General features: G+C 37.3%; 4 protein-coding genes across 7 annotated transcripts; all 4 read right to left on the minus strand.

The window, feature by feature from the left end:
• Positions 1 to 938: 938 nt before the first annotated feature.
• On the minus strand, positions 939 to 1,718 carry LOC113721321 (protein EARLY FLOWERING 4). Its single transcript, XM_027245540.2, has one exon. It carries the CDS (start codon positions 1,545 to 1,547, stop codon positions 1,098 to 1,100), a length of 450 nt encoding a protein of 149 aa, XP_027101341.1. The 5' UTR covers positions 1,548 to 1,718; the 3' UTR covers positions 939 to 1,097.
• A 1,370-nt stretch (positions 1,719 to 3,088) lies between these two features.
• Positions 3,089 to 5,311, minus strand: LOC113725388 (cytochrome P450 89A2). The gene has a single exon (XM_027248532.2). The coding sequence runs from the start codon at positions 5,063 to 5,065 to the stop codon at positions 3,404 to 3,406; it is 1,662 nt and encodes a 553-aa protein (XP_027104333.1). The 5' UTR covers positions 5,066 to 5,311; the 3' UTR covers positions 3,089 to 3,403.
• A 1,987-nt stretch (positions 5,312 to 7,298) lies between these two features.
• LOC113725389 (GDSL esterase/lipase CPRD49-like) lies at positions 7,299 to 10,815 on the minus strand. Its single transcript, XM_027248533.2, has 6 exons — positions 10,378 to 10,815; positions 9,711 to 9,788; positions 9,166 to 9,306; positions 8,266 to 8,342; positions 8,018 to 8,167; positions 7,299 to 7,774 (listed from the first exon to the last, which is right to left on the minus strand). The coding sequence occupies exons 1-6, from the start codon at positions 10,486 to 10,488 to the stop codon at positions 7,564 to 7,566; spliced, it is 768 nt and encodes a 255-aa protein (XP_027104334.1). The 5' UTR covers positions 10,489 to 10,815; the 3' UTR covers positions 7,299 to 7,563.
• Positions 10,816 to 13,801: 2,986 nt separating this feature from the next.
• LOC113725391 (putative ABC1 protein At2g40090) lies at positions 13,802 to 22,239 on the minus strand. Of its 4 annotated transcripts, XR_003457323.2 has the most exons (13): positions 21,945 to 22,239; positions 20,969 to 21,123; positions 20,724 to 20,849; positions 20,480 to 20,575; positions 20,292 to 20,392; positions 19,963 to 19,999; positions 18,580 to 18,798; positions 17,924 to 18,035; positions 16,661 to 16,752; positions 16,398 to 16,571; positions 15,590 to 15,703; positions 14,121 to 14,376; positions 13,802 to 14,003 (listed from the first exon to the last, which is right to left on the minus strand). XR_003457323.2 is itself a non-coding variant. In XM_027248535.2 (12 exons), the coding sequence occupies exons 1-12, from the start codon at positions 22,126 to 22,128 to the stop codon at positions 14,176 to 14,178; spliced, it is 1,611 nt and encodes a 536-aa protein (XP_027104336.1). In that variant the 5' UTR covers positions 22,129 to 22,238; the 3' UTR covers positions 13,802 to 14,175. The 4 variants fall into 4 exon arrangements, 3 of the variants coding, with proteins under 3 accessions (XP_027104336.1, XP_071929926.1, XP_071929927.1); XM_027248535.2 differs by having other exon boundaries at positions 13,802 to 14,376; positions 21,945 to 22,238; XM_072073826.1 differs by lacking the exon at positions 13,802 to 14,003 and having other exon boundaries at positions 14,294 to 14,444.

Below are 22,239 nucleotides of genomic sequence, written 5' to 3' on the forward strand. Positions count from 1 at the left end.
GACATCACTTCTAATTAGAGGTGTCAAAATGGGTGACTTGGACGGGTTTGGGTTGGGTAAAATGAGTAATGGGTATAAGTGAGTCAACTCATTTATACCCATTTAATTAGATGGGTATAAATGGGTAAGTCAAAAAATGAATTGGATAATCCAATTACCCATTTATAACTCATTTATTTTAACTTTTTGCAAACTCATTTAAATTCATTTTTGCAAACTAAGTTATCAATTTATACCACTCTTTGTACCCATCATTAGTTTTAAATATTTACTTATAATGTTCAATAAACTTAATTACCAATTTTTTTCATTTATACTCTATGTCACAAAATTACCTATTATTTAATAATTGAATAATACGAATATAAAAATTTGAATTAAGTACTATAAAACTTAATCTAAAAATTTTGAACCCCTAACATTTTTTTCATATATAAATTTAAAATTTCATTTTATAAAGATAAGAAAATAGGCTAAAATTTATCATAAATTGATAATGCTAAAAAATTAGCAAGTTAACAAACTAAGAAAAAATAAAATAATAAGATAAAACCAACAAATAATAATAATAATGTTAACATCATGACAAAATGAAAAATTTGAAGAAAAAAAAAGGTAGGGGAAAAGAAGAGACTTGGGGGGAAGAGAATTTTAAATGGGTTAATTAGGTTTGATAGGTTACCCAATAATATCCATTTAATAAATGGGTATTATTGGGTAACCCATTTATACTCATATATAAAAATTTAAGATACCCATACTCATCTATTCATGGATGAGTATGGGTAAATCTAGTTAAGTGGGTTGATTTGCCACCTCTCCTTCTAATACTGAGCTTTGAATTCAATCACGCATTCAAAGTTTTTTTGAAAAAAGAAAAAGAACTGGTACGCTGTGCTGTTATTGAAAGCTACAAACATAAAAATACAAATATTAGCTTCTGAAAAACAATCACACACCTTTTTACTTCCAAATTTCTCCACAAGACAATGATACGATTAGCACAAAGAACAAAAATAAAACATTTGCGCAGTATAATAAAACTGTGTGATTCCCTTGCAAAGTTGATGGACTCAATTTTGTTCCAAAAAAATTCTTCAGCTATCAGATTTTCCGGCTTCTTCTTTGCCACTAATCTGCTGCTGACACATGTTCGAAAAATTAACGGAGAGAGCAGAATAGAGGGAAACGACTTTATTAATATTACCATTAATTTCCTGAATGAGAGAAACGTTTTTAATCAAATTGTCGTGAATTTTGGACTGATGATTGTCGTTCACTTGCTGAATCAGAACTCGGTTCCGATCCAAAACCGACTGCACCTGTTGGAAGCTGTCAGTGAAAGCGGTCCACATCTGGGAGCTGCCGCCGTCGAAGGATTCGTCGCCGGCGCCTTCTTTCTCTTCCATATAGGAGTGGTTGACGAGATTGGCCGTGGTGGTGGTGGTGTTGCAGTCAGTAGTTGTGAGAGCATGAGCTCTGGTTAGGGTTTGAGTGGTGCGGCGGTGGAGATTGTTATGGTGGTCGGCGTGAGAGCCGTCGTCCATGGTGGCTTCGGCGGAATAGAACCTTACACATATAAATATCTATAAATATCTATGCATAATTTATAATGTGCCACTGGTGATGCATGAGTGGCGCTGAATGCTTCTACTAAACTTGCGTATTCGTTTCCTCAGAACGGCAAGAAAAAACCTACCTATTGCGTAATGTTATGACAGCGAGACGCGATGCGGATTGGGCAAAATGTTTTTGAAGTCGTACACTGGCCAGTAAATTAGGTTTGTTTGGATTGAGTATTATTTCCCCAATTTTATTTGTTTATATCATCGTTACAATTTTTAATACACATTTTTTACCTTCTCAATTATTTTTTTATCTCACATACATCACGTCACAAAAAGTGCTACAGTAAAAATATCTCAAATAACTTACAATCCAAACAAACTATCGTATTTTGTGTTGTTACTGAATACAATTATTGTATACGAATAAATTTTTAACTTACAATTATATTATAATATAATTTTATAAATATAACAATAATATAATGGGCGAATATCTACAAATAATGTAATAATTATAATAAATCCAATTGAATCGCACATTGACCCTGTTCGGATATGTGTAAGTTTTTTTTTTTTTTCATCACTGTAATTATTCGAGTCTACACCCTACTAATTTCACAGCTCCAACAGAGCGGGCCTGGCCACGTTGAAGAAAATAATAACTAGGTTGCTGCCCAGTTGATTTGACTAATCGGATATGTAGAAGTGGTAAGACTTAGTAAACCCATGGCGTAACGTGTTAGTGATTTGACTTCATCAATAACATCAAATCATCAATAGTTTGGCTTGTATATATGTACGTGACTTTATAGGTGATATTTGAGCATATTTTTTAATTAATTTTTTATTTTATATATATATCAAATTATTAAAAAAAATATATATATATATATATATATTTTTTTTTTTTTTACAAAAAACCCCTACTTATCAAGTTTGACTTTTTAGGGCGAACGACTTCTATTAATTTTCACATCATAGGAGCAAGTGGGAGTGTGAGGGAACTTTAGCCTTCGTGAGATATTTATTTAATTTGCTTTGGAAGAGGAAAAGTTGGGCATGGTTTGAGCTACTTGAAAAAAATAAAAATTGGACACAAAGGAAGAAAGACCCGACTTGGGAGCATAGAAATGAACCTAAAAGTCAAGAGCATGCCACGATATTTGCTGTTTCGTGTCTCAAAGTCTTTAACCGTGTGAAGTGAAGCATCTATCAATCAGCAACCGGCAGGCAAGTGAGGAAGATTAGACGTGTTGCTAGAAAAGGCTCTTATTCGAATGTGAATGGAAACACGGGTTGTTCCGTGGATCCCTTTTAAATTGCTTGTTTATCGAGTCGATTTATCCGTTAATCTCTCGTGCTTAGTTTAATTAAATGTGTGTGTTTATTTGGAAAAAAAAAAAAAAAGAATGTGAATGGAAACAGAGTCAAAAGGAGAAGCAGAGTGCAAGCACGGAAATCCCTCGTGTGTAAAACTTGAATTTAGTTGTTCCATTTTAGGGTAGAGGAATATGGACATGTAAAATCAAAAGCAAGTTCATGTACCAAGAAAAGCTTCTACAATCTGTCTCAAACATAACGCGCGCAGTAACTCTACCAAGAAAACAGAAACTAGCAGGAACTTTATGCATACATACAAGAAGACACACAACACATAGCTTTGTCCAGATATCTTACTAACAGCTTTGTTCACAGCTAAACCCAACCCCCTTTCGCTGCTGCTCTTAATTAGGATAGGAATATCTTCAAAGTAGATTTTTCTCCTAGTTCAAAGTAGTAGTAGTAGTAGTAGTAGTAGTAGTAGTGTGTTCTAACCCAAAGGGGAGAGAGACAAATCAAGTGGATTTAACTCTGGGGGAGATGTTCGCCCGCAGTGGATTTTTCATGACGACGGTAAATTCTTGCTTTTCCGAGAGATCAACATCGTCACCGTCAACAGCTCTCCACTCGAAATGCCAAATCAAATTAGCCACGAAGTACTCCAAATGCAACAGAGCCAGGTTCGAGCCAGGACATACTCTCCTTCCAGCGCCAAATGGCATCATCTTTATCTCTTTACTCCCAGTAACATCGAACAGCTGACCTTCGCTGTTGTCCCCGGCCATTTTTTCCTCTAAAAATCTCTCAGGCCTGAATTCCATAGGACTTTCCCACACTTTCGGGTCCCAGCCCATCTCAGCCACCATGAAATTCACAGTAGCATTCTTGGGAACTACATAACCCTCCAACTCCACAGCTTCAGTGACCGAATGGGGCAGGACAAAGTGCCCAGGAGGGTGACGCCTGAGCCCCTCCAGCACCACTGCTTTGAGGTAAGGTATTTTCTGTAAGTCCTCTTCCTTCACCTCCTCCGTCTCCTTCAAACCGTCCCCGGACGACGACGATGACGATGACGATGACAAAGACAAAGGTGGTGGCGGGCCGACAACCTCCACTATCTCTCTGTAAAGCTTGTTCTGAACGGCAGGGTACTTCACCAAGTTGGCCATAATCCACTGCAGCGCAGTAGACGTAGTATCAGTGCCCGCATTCAGAAATTCGGAACACAGGGTCACCATCTCCCCCTCACTAAGTTCCCTTTTCTCGTCCGGCAATTTCAAGCCCACCAGGGTATCCACATATGCCACCACTTCTTCCTCCTCCTCCTCTTCTTCTTTATCATCATCGTTAGTTTCGTTACGCCGCTGTCGTTTTGCTTCAATTCGGGCTCTAATCAAAGGAAGCAGCAAATTTTCTTGATCTTCCCGTAATTTCAGAAGCTCCTTCCATTGGTTGCGAAACAGAATCTTGCCCAATCTAGGCAAGAAATTGAGAATATTGTAGCGGCCAAAACTCAGCAGCGCCCGATGCAGCAAACTCTCAACCTCCTGAATTTGTCTCTCTGTGAGCTTGTCCCCGAAGCACATGAGCAACAGCAGACAGAACATGGCGTAGCGGAAATGATCGACCACCGTCCTGTCCATATTGGCGGGCTCGTCAGCAGCATGATTTTGGTCGAGAAATCGCTGGAAGAGGATGCCTAAGACCCAGCGGCGGGCCCGGGTGTATGACTTGACCCGAGACGGGTGGAGAATCTCGGAAGTGAGGTTTCGGCGGAGAAGGCGCCAGGTGGGGCCGTAACGGGCGGAGCTGATGTTATGCTGGTTGCTGTTGAAGATTTTGGCGGTGGGAAGAGATTTTGGGCGGTCGGAGAAGACAGCGCCGTTCTGGACAAGGGCTCTGTGGGCCAAGGAGTGGCTTGCGACGAATATGGAGGGGCGAGACCCGATTGTGAGAGAGATGAGGGGGCCGTACTTGGCTTTCAATCTTTGAAGGACGGGTTCTATATCGGCGAAGGACATGCGGAGCCATAAGAAGCTGCCGATGAATGGGATGGTGTAGGGTCCCGGAGGGAGCTTGTCTTGGGTGTTGTTAGAGGAGGAGAGCAGGGTAAAGAGGGATTTAAGGATTGCAGAGATGCAGAGGGAGACGACGATGATGAACCAATACGTCTCCATTATTTTTTTCTTTCTTTTCCGGTTTTCCCAGTACCCCCCAGTTTCAAGATCAAATAAATAAAAGATTGGGACTGGGAGAGCTTCCCTTTCCTTTCCGGAGGTCTATTTTATTTTATTGGTCTTGTGGTCTAGTCGTCGACTCGTGGTTGAGTGGAGGACAAGACAAATGGAAGCAGACACCAGCGGGTAAATCATAACTGTAGTAGCGTCCATACTCCATACCACACTCCGGAGGACGAGGAGGACGAGGACGAGGAGGATAATATATATACTAGTATTAATTATATGTGATACTAAAATGAAAGAGAAAGCAGTAGTGATATAATAGGAAAGACGACGTGATTATTATGCTGAATCAAACTATAATATAATTAGTTACGATACGATACTCAACTCAAGGATATAATTAGTGATATTTTTTTTTTTAACTATATATAAAACAGCAACTTCATCCATGTGATGTGTGACTCTTTTCAGTTATATACTCAATTACGCCCGACGTGCTAACTCGACCGTTGATTGACTGCGCCAAAATTTCAGTATTTCGGGCTATGCAAGGCACAGCCAATGCCCAAGGTATTGTGTAAAGAATATTGAAAGATTTTTTTGGCCCAACTTATGTCGACAGAAATTGCTTGTCAGTAACGAGCAACGCGGGCGCTTTCTTGTAAAATTTTGTTGATTTTGATTTGGTTTCTGATATTTAATTTTTTTTTGTGATTATGTCACAAGAATTAACAAATGGAAGGTTGCGAGTCAAGACAGGAACAAAGCTTCTAGCAGCAAACGGTGGTAATGGGTGGCATGGGCGGTGTGTGGCTGGGATGAAGGAGGAGTTAGGGAGGAAGAGAAAGTAGGTGGGTGAATGATTTTTAAAGATTTGGAGTGTCTCAAAAGCTTTGGATTTTATGAAATTACATTTATATCCTCTTAGATTTGGTTAATTAAATTATAATAATAACTAACAGAATTGGCAACTATTCTGTTAGGTTTTGTGCATTCCATCAAAATTTGGAGTAAAGTGGGACAGATTATATAGTCTAAGGATTTAAATGTCCCATTTTGAAGTTTAGGAACTGAAGTGAGATTTTGGGTATAGTTCGAGGGGACAAAATGGAATTTACCCTTCTTTTCATGTGTTTGTTAGTTTGGTTTAGTGTTTACGTTTATTTCATAGACCTGTTTTATTGGTTTCGTACACCGCACCAGCCCTTGATCCCCTACGCGAATACGGAATGTTCGAGTAAAACTACGGATTTCAAAGCGTAGATAGTTGCGTACAGTTGAAAAATACACTAAATTAAGAGTACGTACAATAACAATATATAATTTTGACATCTTATGTCACACTATAAACTTAGTTTTCATTTCTATAATTGTGTACGAAATGTTAAATTAGAGATTCCTTCTCTCTTCCTAATTTTTAAATTCTACAATTTTTCTATTAAAAAATTAAACTAATGGCATTTCTGTCATGCTCTTGACATTATATGTATATATATATACATATAAAGAGGAAACTATTATATAAGTCTCTCTCTCTCTCTGGGTGATATAAGTTATAATATGTTTTTTCACAAACACGACGGTTAGAAAAGTTAGCTGCAAAGTATGAAAATGCTTCTCGAGGTAATCCCAAAGAATAGTCTACACACGCAAATAGATCCTCCATATTCTATATTTTGCTTTACATCCATTTTTGCCAAGAACATTCAAAAGGCATATAAATGTCATCATCAGCATCGATCCATGCCACGCCATCTTTCACAGTAATTTTGGCCATTCGTGCTGTTTATGTTTTCAGTTTGCTTTTGTTTAGTGTAACCCCCCAAAAAAAAAAAACAATGCTTATTTCAAAAATGTATACTTGCTTTTTTTTTTTTTTTTTTTTTGCTTCTTTTAACGATAAAGCTAGTATACGTGAAATCACGTGAGAACATATATCTGTTTATTTAAAAGAAATATACAATATCTGCTCCTTTTTGTTTACCTTCTTTTAAGGAAGTTGTTGAATTCAAAATCATGGTAGAAGAAAAGAGAGGATATCATATAAACTACAGTACTTAAAAAGTCATGGTAGAGAAAAATTGAATACTTTTAAATGATACTTTTACCATAAAATTAAGTGATATAAGTTATTTGCACCAAAGGCGAGACTCTACCATTATATAGTATAGATATCTGGACAAGAAAACAGATTGAATACCCCAAAGATCAAAGAAAGAAAATCATCTGTCAAAAAACAAAAACCCGCCTTTTACATAATCCACACCCAAAATTTTCCCACCGTTCCGTGCATTTATTCATTTAAAAAAAAAAAAAAAAAATGACAACAACATGAACTGAGACAACCAGCAAAATTTCCAAAAGTAAAATTAAACATTTTAGCGACAAAATAGCACTTCGCAACTGCAAAAGAAGTTTCCCTGCTTTGAGTTCTTAACTGAAGCATACATCTTGCTTAGCAACTCCAGCGGGACGACAGCTTAACGCACAATCTACTCCCATTGACCTTCCCAGTGGTTCCACTCAGATGCATTTATCGTGGATTTTCCGTCAGCGGCCACGAGGTCATATGGTGAGCCCTCTGAAAACTCTGCGGGCATGGATTTCCAGTGGAGAGATGGCACCCAATCAGCTTCCCTCAACACCTTCAGTATCTCTTCCACCACTATGTTACTCCCTTCTGCGGAGAAGTGAACCCCATCCCTGCGGGAGGCAAAAATGTGCATTGAATACAATTGTGGAATAAAATATACTAGCGTTTCGATAGCATATTATACTTCCGGATGATTATATTGCCCTTCTTTTCCTGGATTGTTATCATTGCAAAACTGCATATCGACTAGTCCTAATTCCTAGCCTGAATTCCTGCATTGTACCGGATGCAGTACCTACTTGTTCATGTCTCCAAGAAAGAGAATGTAAAGAATGGGTAAAAATCAAACTTACGTGAAGCAAGCAGTAAGCCAATCATCTCGTTTCTGAATAGCATTGAAAAGATCAATAACCTTTAAGCCCATCTCTTTGCATAACTCAATTAAGGCTTCTGAATACTTCTGGCACAGCTCATTTGTTCGAACTATCTCACTGAGCATAGGACTGTTCGGAAAGAAGAAAAGGCTTAAATGACTAGTCATGAAATTTGGAAACGAAATCAATGACAAGGAACAAAACCTAAGAGATTGGCATCAAATTACTTGTGGCTTGCTTGAAGTACGGCCTCATTGACCGGTGGACAACTGAGGAAGATTAAGCGGGTTGAGTCGGAAAGGCTCTGACGTTTAGATACCATATTAGCAATGAGATGTACACAAATTTTTTAACAGATTAACCAAAAAGGATGGCAAAAAGAAAATACACATCAGGCATCATGCTACTGCACCCACTGACATTAAGACCTTCGATGGAAATTTGTATTGCGGTTTTTCCAATTATTAATCTGATCGTAACAGCATAATAGGAGTGAGGAATTTTTCTCATATTCTTAGTTTTTCTTTTTTTCTTTTTTTTTTGGGGAGAGAGGGGGGGGGGGGGGGGGAAGGGGTTGTTGGAGACAATAACAAGAACCTTAGAATCAAAAGGAAATTGAGGAACTTTAAGCTTCTATACGTTCATTCACGTTCCTCTGAGAGTGGAAAAAATCACTGGTATCTTCATGAAGCAATGTCATCAAGTTTGCTCTCCTATGGCAGAAATGGGAATTTAGGCCTGTTTAAGTAATCTTTGTCTTCTCATAAGAACCATAGAACATCGAAATACAAACATTTTAAGGGTCATCTATCTATTGACAGAAAATCATAGTAATTGTTTTCCTCACACACTGGCATAGCAAATGGAGTGTACTGGCTCACCATAATCCCCATGGAAAAGGACTGATTCATTAACAGAAGCAAGGAATATTGCCAAAATCACTGGTATCTGATTCATTTTTTATGTTAAGTCTGTGTCTGAATACTTTGTATCCCGATAGACCTTTAATAGGTTCAGCCCATGGAAACTTGCCAATAAGTAGCAAAACTTAAAGCGTAAATCTTTAGTGACTCTTTACATATCTAAATTGTTCTCATTCTTAAAGATGCATTGCTCAATCAAGTTACCTTGAGATGAATCGCAATTTTTCTCATATTCTCAACGTATTCTGCAAGTGGCACATGGGGACCCAGTCCAGATGGGTGAGGCCCGATTGAATCATTGCCACCAAAGTAGACAATCACCAAAGCAGGCTGAATAGCAGCATCCTGCAACAGCCAAACATAAACCAACTGTCAAAGCCCTGATAGACATCACATTCACTTAACAAACAAAGTCACCAACCATGTAACATTAACAATTGCTATCAGAATTAAGCACAGCACCAGAAGAGGAAGTTGAAGAAGACATCTGAATCAATGACTTGAAAAAAGGAAAATCCTACAAAGCTCTAATTCTGCCAGAGCATCCAAGGGATTAGAGTGACTAGCATATTGTTTCAAAACAGTGGTTCTGATACTGTCTCAGATGCATCTTTAATAATAAGTTTTTCACCCCATCAAAATTCTCAACCGGAAGGCACAAAAACAGTGCGAACAAAGTAGTAGTAGCATGCACTGCGTTCAACATTATAATCTTCAGAAACTTTGAACCCCAGCACAACATGGAATACCTTTGGAAAAACTTGATCAAGGACCTGGAGAGCACGTCGTGAGTTCCACCCGTAGTATCCACGCAATATAATGTCTGCCTACAAGTGACCACATGGTAGACGAGGAGATTGCATTAGACTGTAGCAGAATTTTCAAAATACTGCATCATGACTCCAATCAAAGCCCCAAATGCGTCAGCGAAATGGGCGTTCATTTGGACAAAGTTGATCGAGTTGAAAAATTACACCGTATATAGCGTAACTTCCAATATATGCGACCAAAAAAAATGAAAAAGATGAAATCAAACTCGCAATATAATATTAGCAAAAATGGAATAATGCACAGTGCACCAGGAATATAGTGCGCTTAGACATGCCAGATTTGCATTTACATATAGTCAATCGAACTTTTATCATCTTAAATCATAAGCTGAAAATATAAAAACCTGATCAGCAAAGGATCAAAAGCATCCCCAACTATTTTTAAAAAAAAAAAACGGATAAAACATGACAAGGTTGAATTGAATGAAAACTGCAGTGTGTTTGTGAAGCGCACACTCCGCAATTTGAAGATCCCCTAACCCCATTTTATCATTATGTAAATTATTAATATTAGATGAGCTTTACTTTGGAGAAGAATAATATTTCACTTTGGGGGGAAAAAAATAATAATAGTAGTAGTAATTACTTTGCGAGGGTAAATATCAGTGAGAGTGGCGCCCCAACCCTCATTGGAGAAGCTGAGCTGCACAATCGACGATCCAAAGAGAACAAACTGCGGCCTCAGTGGTCCCACCATCTCCTCCTCTTCTTCCTTTCAGCAATTGAGTGTTGCCTGACAATTTCGCCACCCAAAAACAACAAAAAAGAGGAGTATCTTTGGGGTCTGCCTCTGCTGGAAACTCAAGAAAAAAGGAGACCCAGTAGTTAAATAAAAACGCACGACTGGCAGCAGCAAGTGGATGCTATTCAATGAAATAAATTTGAGAGTTGTAATAGCAGACGGTGTGATGACGCAGGCAGAGGGCCTTCAATTCAATTCAATGTCCACCGTGTTTTGGGCCCTCGCTATACCTACCTACGTTTTATGATAACTAAGGGCCTTCAATTCTACGTCCACCGTGTTTGCTTCTCCCTACCCCAGCCACATTCATCATGTGTAAGAACCAATAATGTCCACCGTGTTTTGGTTATCCCTACCCTACCCACATTTATGATCTGTGATGATGACCACCTTCAATTCAGTGTCCCCCCGCATCTCTCTACGATTAATCAAGTTCGAACCAACGTTGTCTTTTTCATTTTCATAGGTTTCGAAGAGATGCAAATGATAAGAGTTGCGCCAACATCCATTGGTGCCTGCCTACCCACATTTATGATATGAGGTCGCAAGGGAATAAACACGAAACAAACAACCTATTTTCAATTAGTGAGACTCAAAAAAAAAAAAAAAAAAAAAAAAAATGAATGTGTTACTTCAACAGATTCCGTTACAAGGTGTCGCGACTCCATTCCACAAAATGAACAGCAAAGTGCACCTTCCTTCTTCAGTTCAAATTACCCCCACACATCTCTTTCCAACACATTCCTCCTCGCTCCCAAAACTTTAATGTACGCAAGATTATCTCTGTACTGATTTTTGTTTTTTCTAGCTAGACAGAGAATGGTGTTTTTTTCAATATTATGATAGGTATTTTTTCCCCGAGTTTCACTTTTATTTTTTTTATTACCCTAACTAATTGAAACGGGATCGTTTTGGCTTTGATTATTCCTTGGCTACGTGGTTGTTGCTAGACCTCTTGTTTAGCAATGTGAGAGGACTACTCTCGAACGATTCTGGGCTATATTGCATTCATGATGGTTAGTCACAACAGTTACCTACCCCCATTTCGCTTCTAGGCTAATTCCTTTGTTCATTATTGAAAAAAAAATAGCAAGAATAATAATGTTTTAATATGATTCTGGTATAAAACTATGCCTACTGAGCCAACATTTTGTTATAGATTTATTTGGAATTACTGTGGAGAATTAGATTTATTTATCGAAATTCTTACTTTCGTAAGAAAATGTTAGAAAGAGTCAACATTTTGTTTAAAAAAAAAATACTTGACTATCGGGATCAGTCAGTTCGAAAGCCAACTAAACATTTTTCTAAAAAGTTGCCAGGTTGACAACAGAATATATATTTTTTTAATGTTGGCCTGCTGGGAACTTTTCAAGAATGCTGTCGATCTGTAAGCCTGACAGCCTGCTTTTTTTTTTTTTTTTTTTTTTTAACGCGAAGTAAACCAGCAACCTTTTTCATAAATCATTTTTTATTTTATGTTCAAGTGTAAGAAAAATGTTTAGATCTGTTTGCTAAATCAATTATTTTTATTTTATGTTCAATCCTAAGAAAAAATTTTAGATAAAAAAAGTCACATCTCATTCAATTTATAAGAAGATGCATTCCCAAATAAAAGTGCTTAATGTGCAACAATAAATGAATATTTAAAAATCTTTGAAAGATATTTGCTAAAATTATTTTGTATGGGATTTGATTTTATATTTTTATAAAACATATAGAAATTTGACATTTACATAAATAAAATGTACAAATAATTTATTATTTGATAGTGGGTAGTTATAAGAATGGAGGTAGAAATAAATATGATAGTAACTAGTCATGCATGAAAGGTAATTATTAATCTAATCTATAGTTTGACAAATATAACATTATTGTGCATTATAAAAATAGAGAGGCAAAAAATAGAAAAGAAGGAAAATTTGATAACGTGAAATGGTAAAATGGTGAAATTTAAAGGCTTTTGTATAAGTGACGGAATTGGAGATTGAGAAGCGGAGGAAGAGGGACAAAAAAGAACCAAGACAATGACAGGAGGAAATAAGGAGGAAATAAGGAGAGGGGCGGAGTAACCTTTGCTGAACGCCTACTCATATTGGCGAGGATTAAACCTTGGTGAAGGTCTAGCCGTTATTCTCAATGGCTAGATTCCAATGCCATTGAAAAAAAAAAAAACAAAAAAGGCATTACTACCGAGCTGACGCAACCCGACAGGGACAAAATTCTGCAAAAACAAATTGCTGCACAATTGCTCACAAATTTTGCAAAAATCTGCCCCATCACACTGATTGACGAGAGTATCCCTCCGTTCTTGACCTTCTTTTTTTTTTTTTTTGTCGTAATAATGACTGCTAACATGACACGGCCCGGTAGGCATCATATTTTTTTTAAAGAAAAAAGATGTAGCTAGTTGTCGGGCTTAGTTAGCCACCGCTGATCTAACTACATTATAGGGAGGAGAATCTAAAGAAATTAAAGGAGAATTCCGTGAGTCATTACTGATTCAGACAGATGCCTATACGTTTACGGATGAAATTTTTAAGAAAATTTAAATATTAATAGAGTTTTTAAAACTCTCTTAATAGCCAATTATTCTAGGAGTGTTTAGTTTATTCTCATTGGACTTGCTTAGTCCTTTCTTCTTTTACTCCATTACAATTTCTTATTTCCATTTTAAAGTATTGACTCGTCAAAATGAAATTTCGTAAATCAAGAAGTGAATTCAAGATCCAACCGACCTTATAGGCAAGGAAGCGTCGGGTTCGAATGCCTAACCAGTTCAGATCTCGAGGTAAGGTACTGCTGAGAGGACACGGACAGGGGCCTGACGATGGCATAGGGACGCGGCCAGTTTAGGTGGCATGGATTTGGTCACCGCACCACATTTCTTTCTCACCTAATTGATCCCACAGACTGTCCCTCACATTTTGAATCCAAATATTTCTTTTTAAATTCCAAATTTAAAATGAAGCATTTTAGTCCTTATATTTTAAAAGTCATAGCTTCATTCATTACCGATCTTTTTCTCCCCCTTCTCAAAAGTCAAAACTGCGTGGACGCATGATCACATTACTAGCGTTTGGATCATTGATTAAAAAGGACGCTTAGCAGCTTTCCTTCAATGACACTTCGTATTGGAACTTCATGTCATCTTCTCAACTGTTGCTCGCTTCTTTTCGAGTAAAGAAGATGGCTAATTAACAGCATGCAATCGAGCCTTTCATTTTAATCATGCTTCAGAAAAGTGAAAACAAGAAGAACAACCACATTCTATTTTAAATTACCAGGAAAAGAACAAGCTGGCACCGGTATACATTGAGATTGAATTTTGTTGAAAACAATAAGGTTTTAAAATACTATTGATATTGCTGACTCAGCGAGCAAAAAATATGCGACCAACCCCTTTCAAGGAACCTTACAACAAAACCGAATGCCCACCAATACAATGATGTATGGAATAATCAGCCAACCTAAGAAAAAAAAATTATGTCGAGTCAAAAACCGCAAAAACAAATTCATCTAGGTATTGACCAAAATTCTAATTTAAGCGAGAGAACTATGAAGCGGACTAGTCAAAACAGAGGTACCGTGATAAGCCCTGAAGATATTTCTCCCAAATTCCATATTACAATTTAATATCTTTCACAAAGTCAAAGCTCTCCGCAATAGCAAAAGCCACAATGCCACATGCATTCCGAAGAGCCGAGCTTCTAAGAGAATCCTTTCCAACCAGACATCAATTCGAGACAGAATTGACCTCTTTTGCCACAACTTAGATTCAATAACTGCTTCAGAGGAAACTCTTCCAATAATTAGAAATGATTCGAGGGAAGATCCTTGCATCTGCCCAAGAGCCATTTTGAATGGAAAAGCATAATCAGGCCCAAATATAGATGTCAGAGAGGAGTTCACTGTCAAAAAGAGTTTAATTCGAAGTAAAGGTGCTTCATGCCAAACGTAGAAAAGAACTAAATAGAGAGAAACTGGATTTTTTTTTTTTACTGGGTAGATGGGGGAAATTGAGGTATTGTCAAAACAATAAACCGGCCAAGTATGCGGAACAAAGGACATTGGAAACCACAAAGCTACCGCTCATCAATCCTCCTAACTAAGGCCTTGTAATTAATGATGCCAATATCTACCTCTTGATAGATCATCCTTCCAAAGGAAAGAATGTTGACAAACCCCTTGAATAATCTACAAAAATTCCAACACTCTCTTCCCTTTTGTGGGATAACCAAGTTCCTTGAAGCTAATTATTTAATCTATACATCCACCATGGTGAAAAACCCACAGGGATACAGGCCAGGCCTTTGACAAGTTTCATTTAACAGCCATGTGAAAGCCAAAAAAGCCAGATATTGGGATACACAGATAAAAAGTTGACATAACTAGATGACATAAAAAATTTAGTCAACACTTAGCATGTCAGTAAATTCTGAAGTTGAAAATTGGCAGTCATAAATCGAATTTGAACAATTGTTTTGCAATTCACAGCACATGTGAAGTAACGAGAAACACTTTGCCTGAAGATATAAATACTCAATGCCAAGATTAAGTCCATAAGCAATGCAAGGAGTAGCCAATAAGAGGAAAATGAAAGCATAAAGAAATAAGAAGTCCAGAACTCACACTACATGATTGAAAATATATAAGAGCTGACATTATCATTCTTTGCACATGTTATAGTTGGCTTTGGCTTCACAGGGCTTGGATTTTCCCGTTGCTAAAACTTCTTTCATTATTAAAATCTTTTCCAGATCACTAAAGTTCTCCAAAGTGGCACTATTTTAACCATATGAGTATATGCAGCATAAGCTGAGTGAGAAACTAGAGATGAAATATACACATACTTTTAAGACTTCAAACAGAATCTCTGTAAACTTAACAGCAGATTTGCATAGCTCATCATGAAGTATTCCTCTTGAGAAAATTTAAAGATATTGTAAACTAAAAGTCGTAACTTCAAACTAATCACAACATGCAGTGTTCATAGCAGAGATTCATTTAAAAATATATGAGACTTTTGAATTTGAACAGTTAAAAGTTCTCATACCAGCTCATTACTAACTGCTCGTAAGCAGTCGTTTGTTTTCAGCATCAAAAGAATAACACGAGGCAACCTCCTGAGGAGTTCTGTGATTTGAGGGAAATATTGTGAAGCATACATCTGCAAGAGAAATAGCTATGTTTATAAACTGCAGCGAGAATATGGCATCCTTGTCTGGATTAAAAATTAGGAATGCCAATATAAACCCAAGACAATGCACTCTTATTCTCTTTTAAAATGCTTGCTGTTAATCTTTTCCCGTGATTCCCATAATAAAATTTGCCTCAATGTGTTTTGAACAGTACATGTCGTGTGTGTGTGAAAGAGAGAGAGAGAGAGAGAAAGAGAGCCTGCTACATCTTTGAGACAGCTAGTTACCTGAGGTATATAGATCTTAAGTAGCTAGTTAAAAACATAAAAGTTGAACTATTCACCATGCTTACCATTTTTCAGAAGCTGGAGGGGAGAACGTGAATGCTAAGGATCAAACCAAGTTCAAAGATGAAGAAAATATAACTTTAAAAGCATAACCGACTGGGTAATTTTGAGTCCTCACTAAGGATAGAAGGTATCATCTTGAATCGAACAAAAACAATTATAAACAGGACATGTTGTTCAGGACTCCAGCTGAAGTATTTCAAACTTCCAGGCTTTGGCAAAATTATATAGATTTAAGAACACAAGAAAAAAATTTAATTAAACTTCATGAAAATCAACAACTTTAAATGTTGCAAAATAAAAATGCATAAATAACCCCGTAATTGGCAAACTACGTAAATAGCATATAATCCCGATTATCACCAAGTATTCTCACCTGCAGTTCAGAATGGTCGGTGCCGTGTACTACCAGATGATCAACTGCAGGGTCGATCACTCTGTTCCAAGGTCTCATTGTAAGTATCCCAGCAAATAATGCATAAAGGTCCTCTCCAGCACCCAATTTCACGCTATTTTCCCTTATTGCTTTAGGATCAGAAAAAATCAACCCCTGTAATCACATTACCAGGTTCAAGTAAATGACAAATCAAACCAGCACAACCAGGACTACTATTAAAGTAGTTTGGAACTGCAACAAACCTTCCAGAGAGCAGCATAATTGATTCTTATAGAATCATCAAGATCCTTGTAGAGACCATGATCCAGCAACACCAACTGTGGCTTTTTCCTGCCTGCAAAGGAAAATTCAGGAGGATGGGAAGGATTATTAATGTAGTTGCAAAAGTCAATATACTACATATACATCTCAAGTACATTCGAATTTTGACAGCACGGAAAAACTTGAAAGCACAATAGGAATGTCTCTACACACAATCTGACCGGTGAGACAGACGTGAAAAAGAATGTATACAGTTTTAAATGTTGCATCCAATTCCCATTTACAGGATTGTTGATAATAATGAGACATATTGAGGATACAATGCTCAAATAACAATGCAAGGCTTAGTCTTTGGCCATGCTAACCGAAAATAACTTCTTTTCCTCCATACATGTCTAGAAAGGACTTTCATTTCATGGTCACAAGCATGATTGATGAAATCCAGCAATAACCGCAGCTCAGACTCTCCAATTTCCCAACTGCAACCTCAATCTCATAAAATCTGACAACCATTGTTCTATTTTTCCAGTGAGCATGACGATCATGAACCAACATCTTCAAAAGATCCATTGCAAAACAAGATGGCCAGATTGGTAGGTCACTGAATCAAGTTCAAAACTCCTACTTAGCTAAATAGCCCTAAATAAAGAAAATTTTAATTATGGAATCCTTGCCTCACATGGCTTCACAACCTGATTAACATGATATAGGCAAATAAAAGGAGATTCTTATCCATGAGAAAAGGCACAGCTCAAAAGCAAAAGAAATTTACTCTCATCTTCATGATTAATTTCCAAATTGTAATCAGATATCTAGACCAGGCATCTTTAGATAATGAGCGAGTTATTCCACTTTCTCGTATAACAAAAGTCGTGAAATTATAGAGCAAAACAAGATACAATTGTCCTTAGGAAATTAAGGCAGCATCACCTAAGATGTAAAACACTACTAATATTTCTCATTCTCCACCTGTCAGAATGAAAAGTTCTACATGGATGTGAAACAGCAATTCTGGTAATATTGAAAAAAGCTTTCAGAAGGCACACTTAGCTTCCTGCAATGTTACACTGCTACATTACAAAATAAAATGAACTCACAGATAATCCACCATGATAACAGTAAAAGATTCAAATACACTCCCAAAGTAGTAGAATGATAATATGCTCACGGAAAGTAAAATGATTTGAGGCACTTATAAGTCGGGAAGGAGAAAAGCAAGTAAAGTCCCTGCACAAGTGGCTCACCAAATATGCTCCCATTGCCAGATCGTAAAGGGCGAACTAGTACATTGGCAGCATGTGGATCACAATGTACAAAGCCATGCTTAAACATCATTTCAGCAAAAGCTTGACTTACCTGCAAAGGGTGAAATAAAGGTCTCGTGATGACAGCTCAAATGAAATAGCATCTTCTGTTCAAAAGTAATTAGATATCAAGAACTTCTCAAAACAGTGACATTTTTAGCTTTTAGAAGATGCCAACTTTTTAACTTCTCAAAACAGTGTCATTTTTAACTTTTAGAAGATACCAATGAAATTAGTTAGGGCACATACTTAGATAAAACTAGTAATATGAAGAAAAAAGAAGAGCCTGAACTTCATATAACTGTAGGCAAAAGGCAGCTAAACTCATAAATTGTCATAAGCATTTGATGCTAACAACTGATGTACTAGCATATTTGAGCATCCACTGGAAGGTGTTAAGATGCCAAAAGTGGCAGGAGATGCACATGAATGGTTGCATGAAGGAACATGCAGAGACTGCAGATAGAGTTGTTTAAATACCCCAACCTGTTAGTTGTTGTTGATGCTACAGAATCCAGACGAATGTTCCGTAATATCATATTCCTTTGCCTTTCTTTTGCAAAAAATAAAATGAAATGTGAAGACCAAGTGCTTACTAGCTTTGCAACATCCCTAGGCTGAATTCCAAGTCTTTGAATAGTCTTCAAATCATTTACTTGTGCACCATCAATGTATTCCATAGTTAATAATCTTGAGGTACTGAGATTCCAATCAACTCGAGGAGCATAGATATAGCGTGCAACTTGAGGCGATAGCTTCCTGAAGTTGTCCATACACTTTACACTGTTTTTGGCCTCAACCAAGAAATCCAGTTCCTGAGAGCCACCAACATAACTTGTCACAGTGATACAGAAATCTAAAGCTCATGTAGAAATTAGACTGAGAATATGAATTGCAGACATTGATAATGAGGAAGAACATTATACTCTTATCAGATTTAAAGAGGCCAACAGTCAAGCAGAATGATGAGGCAGAAACCAAATGCAGACCCTGATTACGAGAGAACAACAGAGGACAGGTGAAAGATTTAACACTAGCCCAAACAAGAGAACCAAATTAAGGCACACTGATCCTTTCCTTTTTCTTCGGGGAGAAGTTCACATGAACTGAACTAAATGACCAGATATTTTGATTGCTTGAATCTTGTCTACGATTTCCATGAGGGAAAAAGGAATTAATGGCTATTTAATTTTGCAAAAGTTCTGCACATCACACCCAATAAATGCTAAATCTAACACCTCCAGGCATCCTCAAATGCATCTCTGCTTTATAGAAAATGGCAAGCAGATCAGCTTAAAGTCTTCCATGAAAAACACATAAGTTAATTACCATATTGTCCACAACTAAATCTACTCCTGGCTGAGAAATACTCAAAGATTAGAATATCCATCCTTTTTTGAGGCATACAAAACCAATATATAGCATAAGTTTGACGCATTTCTTCTCTACATAAACATTTTATTCAGCCTCTAAGTAAAAGGTCAGCTTCAGGAAAGACCATATGTGCAACGGAATCTTTAGATTTTATTGCATGCTTCCTCGACATCAAACGTGATAAAAGGAGCCTCTAAACAAGATAGGTTCATTGATGATGGCACCAAGGTTTTACAACAGACAGCCATACACCTAACCAACCAGGGCTCCATGATTACATATTTAGCACTGCTTGAGGCTTTCGAACTGCTAAAGAAAAACCAGAAATCAACTTTATCCATAATAACACCTGTAATTTGAAAACGTATTGATTTCAACAAAAAAGTTGAACCAAGTTGCTATAACTGGGCCCAACCCACAGTCAAGAGGCAGGTACTTGGCGGCCAAAAGAGACACTTGTAATGTATGCTAAAATCTGCAATTTAATGAATACCTTTTTAAACAGTGCCTAACACTGATCAAAGCAGAGACACTAACAAGAATGAGAAAATGGGGAAAGGGTAGCAATAATAGCATATAGATTTGACAAAATGTTAGCAACTAGCCTTTGGTAAAGATTCGCGTATTTCGTCGACCAACCACCTACATAAAAGTTGAGAAATTTTTCATAAGAAACAAGTGTTATTTCAAAATATTATTAAAGGTTTTAAAAACTTTAAATTTCACTTCAATTTAGTTGGTATGTAAAACACGTACTGCCATGTTTATGGTAACGCATATGTGCCAATGTAAGATGTGTATGAGAAGAGACACAGAGAAGCAACCATGCACATTTCATGGTTTATATATGCCAAGCATCATTACTTGTTAGAGAATTAACTTTCCATTTCTCATGAAACCAAGGTAAAAGTGAGCTTGGAGAAATTTTTTGAACCTGTAATCAAAAGAAGGAAACAACTGATGCAATGTGTTCACTATTAAGTCCACAGTTGCAGTGTCTGCCGCAGCAGTATCTGTCATGTGAGTATGCTGAACCTGGATCACATGTCTAATAGGTCAATGAGAGGAATGCTTAGTCATAACGTGTACGAGCAACTTTTTGTAAGATCATATGTCACAGACCTTGACAGCAACTTTTTGTCCATCACATGTACGAGCAATATGAACTTGTGCAAGAGAAGCACTCGCTATAGGGACAGGATCAAATTCCTCAAAAATCTGTATACAAGAGTCTTCAACTCAGTTTTGAAGGTGAGGCAATTAAGCTCTTGATAGCTTAACTTACACTAATAATCTGTTTCATCCTTATATAGGTTAAGCTAGAAATTTTATGATGTTGGAGATACTAGAAAGGACAAGGACATACTTCTTCAGGAGTACCTCCAAGCTCTTTCTTGACAACCTCGCACACTTGATCATATGTAGAAACTGGGCATTTATTTAACATGGACTCCCTCATTATATGAACATACTCTTCAGGTACTAAATACTCCTAAATAAGGGAAAAAATTTAGGTCCTGAAGAAAGAACATAACGGACACTAAAATTATATAAAAAGGTACAAACTGATTCCCCACAATCTCCTAAAAGGAACTCATGAGAGTGACATACCAATTGACTAATATGTTGTCCAAGCTTGATATATACTCCACCATTCCTAAAACAAAGTTCTTGCAGTCTACGAGCACCCCTGATGTGAACTTCATGTTTAACTCTTGTCCATTCAGGGCTACCCTCTGGTAATCCCCAGAGCGAATATTTGTAATCTAAAACAAAGATAACAAAATGGAACTCCATTCATTACATAGAAAACTTTTCAAATTTACAACCCACTGTAGTCAACTTAAGAGTCACTACAAATTGGACATTACTTATGAAATGTGACAACATAGCTTACGACTTCAAGGCAATGCATTATGCATCAATAACTAATTTGTTCACCTTAAAAAGAAATAGATTCTATAAATGAAGTCCAAAGCGAAGCAAGCCATACAGGATTCTGAGTCATCTATCCACATAAAGGTAAAAGTAATCATCATATAAAGGTAAAATTAACCAAGTACTTTAAAAAACCAAGAAATTCCAAAAAAATCATGCTAACTTGTTCAAGTGATTTCTTTTCCATCGCAAACAGAATTGTTTCACCAAAAGTTACTTATACCATGGTCCTGGAGGCAGTGAAATAAAAGAAGATTCCACATGTTTTTCCCTTATCACAATGCATTGGTAATTAGCCATCCACCCAGGACTATTCATCTCCCTAACCTGGAGTAAATAGCTTTTTGTAAAAAAGATGAACCCTAGAAATCTTCACCAACCACTAGTTTCCATAATGCCAAATCCATATCTCCATCCCAACCATTTTATATTTCATCTGCATTACTATTAACATCAAGGGGTTCATTCATACAACAGTTCCCAGAGTTAAGACTTAGGAATTGAGACAAATTTAGTACTGCACAAAATCACAAATTCACCTATAGACATTCATCATTTGAAAGCAATGACTCGGAGGAATGCACGGAAATAAGCTTAAAATGCGAGCAAAAAGTTAAGGCGGTGCTTATGATATAAGAAAGGTACATACCAAAAGCTGTAGTGGCGGCGGAGACGGAATCGCGCAATAGGCGGATGGGGACGGCGGTGGAGAGCTTGAATGCGCTCGCTGGATCATCGGAGCTCAAAATCAAAGCCGCACCGGCTCCGCCTCCCGCGGCTGTGGCCGCCAGCAACAGTTTCGCTCTGGCGCGCCACACCGATCTCGCCGCCATTTTTTGGCCTTCCTTTTTAATGTTTTCCCCCTTGTCCCGGCCTTTTGATTGGCTTCGGGTTTCTATTTAGAACTCCGAGACAAGGGGGTGGACAGAAGCGAAACTTCCTCT

Source organism: Coffea arabica, chromosome 2c (assembly GCF_036785885.1).
Source record: "Coffea arabica cultivar ET-39 chromosome 2c, Coffea Arabica ET-39 HiFi, whole genome shotgun sequence".
NCBI lineage: Eukaryota > Viridiplantae > Streptophyta > Magnoliopsida > Gentianales > Rubiaceae > Coffea > Coffea arabica.

Bases quoted from the DNA above. Each gene is read 5' to 3' on its own strand.
- LOC113721321 (XM_027245540.2), bottom strand. From the start codon at position 1,547: ATGGACGACGGCTCTCACGCCGACCACCATAACAATCTCCACCGCCGC.
- LOC113725388 (XM_027248532.2), bottom strand. From the start codon at position 5,065: ATGGAGACGTATTGGTTCATCATCGTCGTCTCCCTCTGCATCTCTGCA.
- LOC113725389 (XM_027248533.2), bottom strand. From the start codon at position 10,488: ATGGTGGGACCACTGAGGCCGCAGTTTGTTCTCTTTGGATCGTCGATT. The intron at 9,789-10,377 runs GTAATTACTACT...GGTCACTTGTAG, and splicing joins CTGATATTTACCCTCGCAAA to GCAGACATTATATTGCGTGG. The intron at 8,343-9,165 runs GTAACTTGATTG...TCTAAACGTCAG, and splicing joins AAATTGCGATTCATCTCAAG to AGCCTTTCCGACTCAACCCG.
- LOC113725391 (XM_027248535.2), bottom strand. From the start codon at position 22,128: ATGGCGGCGAGATCGGTGTGGCGCGCCAGAGCGAAACTGTTGCTGGCG. The intron at 16,572-16,660 runs GTTTGTTGCAGT...ATGTGATTACAG, and splicing joins ATTATGCTGCTCTCTGGAAG to GGGTTGATTTTTTCTGATCC. The intron at 14,377-15,589 runs GTATGAGAACTT...GCTCTTGGGCAG, and splicing joins GAGCAGTTAGTAATGAGCTG to ATGCAAGGATCTTCCCTCGA.